Genomic DNA, 8,263 nt, shown 5'->3' with positions numbered 1-8,263 from the left:
TAGATGATGTCATATTCAATATTTAAATGAAATACCTAAACATGATAAATTGTAATATATATATATATATATATATATATATATATATATATATATATATATATATATATATATATATATATATATATATATATATCCTATAGATGCTCATTGGAGTATCATACAACCAATAGTGTCCCGTACAAACTGTACTGTGGTGGTAAGGTACTGTGGTACTTTGATACAATGGTAGGCTACTAAATTATTACTCGTGTACCATGGTAGCAGGTCCAAAAATAGTAGCATGTCACTTAATGTTCGTACTGAATGTTAATTCAGTGTTTTATGGATCTTATTAGAATCTCTCCGTTTCAATGTGTATTACTAATATCAAAATATGACGGGGTTTTATCAGAAGAGCTGGAAGTTTAATGTGACTGCTTTGAAACGTATCTCTCTGAAAATGGCTGATCGTGCTCATCAGCATTGTACTAATACTGAATAATTTTGACTGACCAAGAGTTTGAGTAAACTATTTTTTATTGCCATAGACTATACCTATAGCAATAATTTGCAATGTAATTAATATAATAATTCCCAGCTCTCTTTTGAACCCTCCCCAGCTCTCTTTTGAACCCTCTGTTTTTGTAGAATTCTGGTTGGTACGCACGGAACCATTGTTCAACATTTTGTTCAAGGGGAACGTTCAACCTGCCGCACCGCTGGCGGGGCGTAGGACCGTGGTGTGTTCAGGATACATTAGATTTACGTGAATCGTATGTTTCATTTTTTCCCGACTCTAGCTGCACAGGCTTATTTATCCCCTGTGGGTCCATATACTACATAATTTGAAAGCATACAAATCTGACGATGAAGAAGAAAACGACGGGGAAGACGCGTCACGTCGTGGCCTGGATGAACAAAGCGGAGTACGAGCATGTGATGGAGTATTTGTACTCCAAAGAGTCCGCGCTGCAGAAACACGCGCTGCACAGGATCTCCGCGTGGAAGGGCAGGTAACGTCACAGTGGTCAGGGATGGATCTGATGTTTTGAGTGTATAGTGTTGGAGATCACGCGGGTCACGTGACATCTGATGTATTGTCTTTAGCATTGTGGTTTTCTTGCTCTGCGGATGTGCTAAAAATTGGTCAAATTCTCCTTGAAATAGTGTAAAAATACAATAAATTCTGAGGGTCCTAAAATAGATTATATTGGCTTTATCCAAATTCTGATGGTTTTTGCAACCGGCTGTTGGATAAACTGCTTAGACTAGTCTTACAAGTTAGACATCTATTTATTTTTTCATAGTTTATTTTTTATTTTTTATGTAAGTTACATAAAAACGTAGTGTAGCCTAATTTGATACCGATAGGTAGACTGACTGCCCCTGACTTAACTGCTACTGGGTCACACTAGGACTTAAGACACTGTTTATACAACCCGCCTCAGGTCATATATTGTAAAAGTCAGTTACATAAAAGGGTAGACTGGTCTAATTTGAATTAAAAAATTAAGACTGATTAACTGTCATGCTAGTTCTTGAAGGGATAATTCACCCAAAAATGAAAATTCTGTCTTTAATTATTCACCCTCATGTCGTTACAAACTTGTAACTTTCGTTCATCTTCGGAACACAAATGAAGATCTTTTCTGTCCTTCCATTGACAGCTACGCAACTACCACTTTGACTCTTCAAAAAGTTCATAAAGTGATCGTAACACTAATCCATGTGGTTTAGTCAAAATTTTCTTAAGATACACGATCGTGTTATATGTCGAACGGATTTAATTTAGGCTTTTATTCTAATATAAACAATCATCAACTCACATTAGTTGTGGAAAACGGAAGCTCAAGTATGTTTGTTTGATGTGCGAGAACCTGTGAGGTTCATTCTCGACCAATGAGGTTCTTGCGTGTCAAGCAGGTTCAGTTAAGCTTCTGTTTATGTTCGCTGATCAATGTTTACATGTGATTAAAAGACTAAATTAAATCTCAATCTTAAACATGGGCTAAATTGTGTCTCTTTAGAAAATTTGGACTAAACCGCTCAGTTCAAATGGATTAGTTTTACGATCTCTTTATGAACTTTTTGAAGTGTCAAAGTGTCAGTTGCATAGCTGTCAATGGAGGGAGAGAAAGCTCTCAGATTTCATCAAAAAGATCATAATTTTACTAATCACTGATTTACTAATGCCGGTTGGCTACAAGTTTGTTGTTGTGTTGGTCTGACCAACTTTCAAACAGTGTTTTTCAAATATCTCTTACCCCACCTTAAATTACAGAATTTTTATTTTTGGGTGAACTATTTAGTATTTATTTTTATGTTTTTCTCAAACTGTTTTTCAAGCTTTCAGTTTAAACGAGTTGATTAGGGCAGTGTGGAGTGTTGTCTCTGACTTTCTGTCTGTTGCCACAGGTTTGGGCAAAGCACTCCGGTGGCCGTGGAGAGCACCGCGGACCTGGTCCGATGTCAGGTGCTGGACAGCACGGGTCAGCTGGAGGCCGGTGATCTTGTGCTGCTCTATGGCATGGCGCTGGTTCGGTATGTTTATCATCCAAGTGCACTTAAAGCATGCAAATCAGTGCATTTGACTTTACTGAAGTGAAAATCACTGAACGAGTATGATGTGTTTCAGGTTTGTTAACCTCATCACAGAACGGCAACAGAAAAAAGTTGCCAGACCCTTGCGAAGGTTAGCCGGAAATGTAAGTCACGCATCAACTCGGATGAACATCTTTCATAATCTGCTATAACTGCAGTCTGACTACAATTTGTCTCTCTGGTAGATAAATATTCCAGAGTGGGTGGTAAACCTCAGGCATGATCTGACACACCGCAGACTTCCCTCATTAAAGTGGTGCCGAAAAGGTGAGATACGGTAATTCCCTTACATGCATGCACTTTCAAAGTTAGATAAGCTCATGCTTTCACTTCTCTGTTTACTGCAAATGTCATTGTAGTGTTTATGTTTGTTTGTGTTTTTCAGGTTGTGGATTTGTGCTGGACTGGTTGCATCAAGAGTACTGGTCCCGCCAGATGGGCAGTCAGCTGGCAGAGGACTGGAACTCTTCATCAGAAGAGGAGGATGAGGAGGAGATTGTTAAAAGACATGAGAGAGATCTACTCAGCAGACAGAAAGAGATTGAGGCACACAGTGAGTAGCCTTTTACACTCAAAAATCCCTTGGTTGGGCAAAGATGTGGAACTACAGGGAGGGAAAATGAAAGACTGATCAGATTTTTCATGCTATTCTTACACCTCAGAAACTGGAACAAGGCTGAAAAAAACCATGACAATTTTGTAACACAAAATGTATAAAAAATACCAAATACCTTTGTAGTGTATGAAGGGTATTTCTAATCACTTAAAGGTAGGGTAGGTAGGATTTTTATAAAAAACTTTTTTTCAAATTTGTTTAAACTGTCTTTATATACCAATACATAATTAAAATGTAAGTGCTCTGAAAAAGAGAGTATAACCTGAACGAGGACCTGTCCTCGAACCGACGAAGCGGTACTTGTCACCGGAGTGTAGTCCTCATTAGAGTCAACAATGTTTTCATCATGGAAACTCTTACATGCAAAACACCGTATATGTTATGAATCTTACACGAAATTCACCTTCATCACAGTGTAACTGATGGTAATGGAAAAACGTGTATCAATGCAACCTGTTTTTAGCTTTGCCTTATAAATATGGCTCGTTACCTATAGCCTAAATATAGCTCATTACCGAATCAAACAAAGTATATTTTAAACTTTACCAGTATCGATATGCTAGCTTGATAGTGAGTACTAAAAGAAATCTTATGTTTATATTTATAGTGATAAAGTTAGGTATTTTATTACATGTGATTCTGACATGTCACTGCATGCACTGCGCTCCTTCCTCTCCACTCGTCTCAGGTAAATAAATAAATGCATCTTCCAGCTGAGCCTGAGCGTTTGGTGTGTCGCGCGTTCATGTGTTTTGGGGGGCGTGGCTTTGGAAGGAGCTCAGAAGGGAGGGGGTGGAGTGAATGGAAATAATTAGCTGTGTTTACAACAGTCGTGAGAGGTCTACAGACACTCGATTTTTATACTATCTTTTTCATAGTACTTAAATTTTAATTATGTATTGGTATATAAAGACAGTTTAAACAAATTTGGAATGTTTTTTTTTTTTTAGAAAAATCCTACCTACCCTACCTTCACTTCAAAATGAAAATTCTGGCATAATTTACTCGCCCTCAAGTTGTTTCAAACCTGCATGAATTTCTTTCTACTGCTGAACACAAAAGAAAATATTTTGAAGAATGCCGGTAACCAGACAGTTGATGTAACTTCATCGACTTCCATAGTAGGAAAAAAAATACTATGGAAGTCAATGTGGATACATCAACGGTTTGGTTACCGACATTCTTCAAAAATATCTTCCTTTGTGTTCAGGTACTTTACCTTAGAGTAAATGATGACAAAATTTTCATTTTGAAGTGAACTATTTCTTTAAAATGCAAAGCGACGCGTTATAGCTTTGTTCAGAATCAGCAAAGTTGTAAAATGCATTTGTTCAGCAAGGATGCATTAAATTGATCAAAATTGACAGGAAAGACGTTTATAATTTTACAAAAGATTTCTAATTCAAATAAATGCTGTTCTTTTGAACATGCTATTCATCAAAGAATCCTGAAAAAATGCCTCATGGTTAAAAAAAAAAAAAAGAATAATGAAATGGCACCAAATCAGCAGATTATAATATCTGATGGATCATGAAGACTGGAGTAATGTCTGATGAAAATTCAGTAAATTCAATAAATTATATTGTATCATAAACAGAAAACAGTTCTTTTAAATTGTAATAGTTTTTCACAATATAACTGTTTGTAATGTATTACTTGTTAAATTAAATGTAGCCTTGGTGAGTCTAAGGGTGTATTCACACCTGCCTCGTTTGGTTCGATTGAATCGAACTCTAGTTCGTTTCCCCCTTGGTGCGGACCTTTTGGGCAGGTGTGAATACAGCAATCGAACTCGGGTGCGGACCAAACAATCGAACCGAGACCCAGCTGAAGAGGTGGTCTCGGTACGGTTCCAAACGAACTTTGGACTTTTTTCAAAAACATTTAAACCAAAGGCTTTTGCAATGTATTGTATACAGGGTTTGAAATGAACTTTTTCACTCATCGGCCAATTTGGCTACAAAATTAAGTTTCCTGCCATTCAGCACTTCAACTAGCCAAAAAAAAGAAAAGTAAAAGATGTGAACCAGATTAACTGAGTCACAGCTTTTATATATATATATATATATATATATATATATATATATATATAATACACATTTTATATATATATATAATACACATTTTATATATATATATAATACACATTTTATATATATATATATATATATATAATACACATTTTATATATATATATATATATATATATAATACACATTTATATATATATATATATATATATATATATAATAAGTCAAGTCAAGGATTTCATAAATTAATTTCTTATTTAAACAAAATCCTGTCATCCAGCCATTTCCAGCTTCCTCTTTCATCCTCATCCTTTTCATCAAAAATGTGTTTTAGGTGGACAGATCAATACAGTACAAAAAACATCTAAAAAAATGTAGGCTGTTGGAAAAAAAGTCTTTTCTGTTAACCAAACGCTTTTTAATCTCTGCTATTGCTTCAATGCAAATGAACAAGCGCACCGTTATTTGTTGCGTAGTGACGTGTGTTCATATAAGCCATTTAATATATACTATCACGATGACTCTCTATTTGAGCTAAATCTGTATTTGAGCTAAATCTGCGCAGATTTGGCATCACGAACATCCCCAGCAAAGTGAGTAAACATAACATGCCAAATTGGCTGGTGATTTGACCGCGTTACTCGCCACAGTTGATTTTTATCCGCATTTGGCAGGTTGGCGGGTGTTAATTTCAAACCCTGATTGTATATAATATGATATAATATAATATTGTATGTTATATTGTAATCAAAAGTAGCAGAGGGTTAATTGTTAGTTCTCTGCTTATGCTCTACCTTTCAGAAAAAGTCAGAGAACTGCTCAACTCTTATGTACAGGAACAGTTTCAGGTAAGTCTGGGATAAATGTTACACTGTGTATTCTATCCCAATTTACACCAGCAGAGGGAAGTATGAGCTTTTGTTTCTGACACAGAGTCAAGTGTTGGAACTCTTCCGAATATGCCTACCTCCCTCCCTACTAAATAGAATTATTGCAAAAGTATGTCAAATGAGTAAAATGTATGAATACATTGAATTTTTGAATTTGAATGTTTTTGGTATATGTATAATTACATTGTGGGTCTGTGGAATAGACATGAGCTACATTTTAATAAAAAATAAAACCTTTAAAAGGTTATGATTGGTGATGTTTGGTAAGATTGTTTCTTTTACTAATGTAGTACAGTGTTTCCCACACATAGACTAATCAACAGAATCAACACCGGCCGCCACATATTGCGCTTCTTTATTCATTCTTTTTTTTTAACGCTATTTAAAACACGCAGCATATTCGTTCACTGCATTTCCCTTCCCTGCTCTCCCTCCCTGCCTCTGTCACTCACGTGTCTCTCTCGCATGCACACACACACAGCCCCTCCCCTCTGTGCACACCGCGTCTGTCTCCATGAAAACGAGATCATCGAGATCAAAAATATTTTATATTTGAATACATGTTGTCAGTGTGTTAATGTTGGAGCCCCGACCCGACCCTTAGCAAACAATCGATTGTGCCTTCTTTAGTAAGTTAACTAACGTTAGTCGCAGGTTTGCAGTAAAATGCAGTTGGGTTGTCGAGGTCAAAACACTATATAAGCTGTGAATCAAATAAACTTATTATAATGTTATGTCATTTTTAGGGTGTGAAATGTGTGGATTTTGGGTTGGGTGTATGGATTTTGTGAAGGTGTGAATCATTTTTTATAAAAAATAAAAAATAAATTCTGTGTAACGAATTATTAACGAAGGAATTATTTTGAACCACCCCCTTTGGGTGAAACAACACATGCCCCCAAACCCCCCCACCCCCCACCAGAAATTGCTTTTTCTGTTTTATGGGAAACACTGTAGTAGTTTCTAGTTGAGATGATAATAATGTGAGCTGTGCCTGCCTATTGTTTTGGTGTGTTTGGCAGATATACGAAGACCTGACAAAGCAGGGAAGGCAGCGTGACATGTGGCCGGATGCCAGCGCTGATCTCAGCTGGATCCTAACGCAGATCAAACACTTTGCCACAGAGGCCAGGTCTGAGCATGTGTTCAATTTAGCAGGTCTTTATTTCTGGTAGGTTAAAGAGCATGTGTCTCATTGCCAGCTGTTCTGTCTGTGTTGCAGAAACATCTTCGCTGATGTTTTAATGCAGGATGGATTCCTTATTCCCACTGCAGAACAACTGGAGTCTTTGGATATTGACCCCTCTGGTACAAATGCACTACATCTTGTTTATAAAGCAGTAATTTGCTGACTCAAATTAAATTAGCCTCTCTCTATCTCTCTCTGTAGAGGACTCTGAAGACGTGTTCGCCCCTTGTCTTCCTCGAGTGTTTTTGCACTTCTGGTTGCCGTTATTGAAGGTCCTGAATTCATCCATCTTTATAAATCTGATCCTTGACAAACTTTTCGCTGAGCTCTCGAATGAGCCGTCCAGTCACAGAACTTACTACATTGCCTCCTGGATCTCCGAAATTTTACTCTGCAACAGCAAAAGTATGAATCTGAGATGTCCTCTTGGTGCCGGTGGTTGTATATACAGTGGCCCTTAAAAAGTTTTTGGACACTTAAGCCACACTAAGAGTAGGAAGGCCACATTAAAACTAAGAATGCAGTGTTCAACTCTTTTGTCATGTCATATTCATTCATTTTAGTCAGTTTTACTCTGAATAAAATACCATCTAAAAAAAAAAATTATAAGTGTGCAAAATTTTAGTTGATAAAGTGCTAAATTAAGCCAAATTCTCAAACATTGGATATATTGAAACGTAACAGTTTAACAAAAGACGTTCCTTGTTGTGAAAACCTGATCTCTTGAAATAAGTGTCCAAAATCTTTTTGCCTTATCATTTGAAAATCAAACTAATTGGGTCTCATTCATTAATAATTGCATGGATTGTTTTGTATTTATATGCACAGATGACTTTTTCATGGTACATAATGAAATATATTTAACATTAAATATCTGTGTATAAAGTTTCATCTCAACATGATTATTAGTCCACCCTATGAGATTTTTGCATATGTGAGGTTTCAGTTGCATTTT

General features: G+C 36.4%; 1 protein-coding gene across 1 annotated transcript in view; it reads left to right on the top strand.

Annotated features, from left to right (window-relative positions):
- The first annotated feature begins 219 nt into the window (after positions 1-219).
- Positions 220-8,263, top strand: part of las1l (LAS1 like ribosome biogenesis factor) — a 13,802-nt gene continuing 5,758 nt past the window's right edge. Inside the window, exons 1-9 of the mRNA XM_081367192.1 lie at positions 220-995; positions 2,398-2,523; positions 2,618-2,687; positions 2,769-2,850; positions 2,969-3,136; positions 6,031-6,077; positions 7,142-7,251; positions 7,342-7,427; positions 7,510-7,713. Of these exons, the coding sequence (XP_081223318.1) occupies positions 850-995; positions 2,398-2,523; positions 2,618-2,687; positions 2,769-2,850; positions 2,969-3,136; positions 6,031-6,077; positions 7,142-7,251; positions 7,342-7,427; positions 7,510-7,713 (1,039 nt within the window). The 5' untranslated portion in view covers positions 220-849. The remainder of the gene's footprint in view (positions 996-2,397; positions 2,524-2,617; positions 2,688-2,768; positions 2,851-2,968; positions 3,137-6,030; positions 6,078-7,141; positions 7,252-7,341; positions 7,428-7,509; positions 7,714-8,263) is intronic.

This window comes from Scardinius erythrophthalmus, assembly GCF_964197995.2.
Source record: "Scardinius erythrophthalmus genome assembly, chromosome: 5".
Classification (NCBI taxonomy): domain Eukaryota; kingdom Metazoa; phylum Chordata; class Actinopteri; order Cypriniformes; family Leuciscidae; genus Scardinius; species Scardinius erythrophthalmus.
This window is presented reverse-complemented; position numbering and strand designations above follow the sequence as displayed.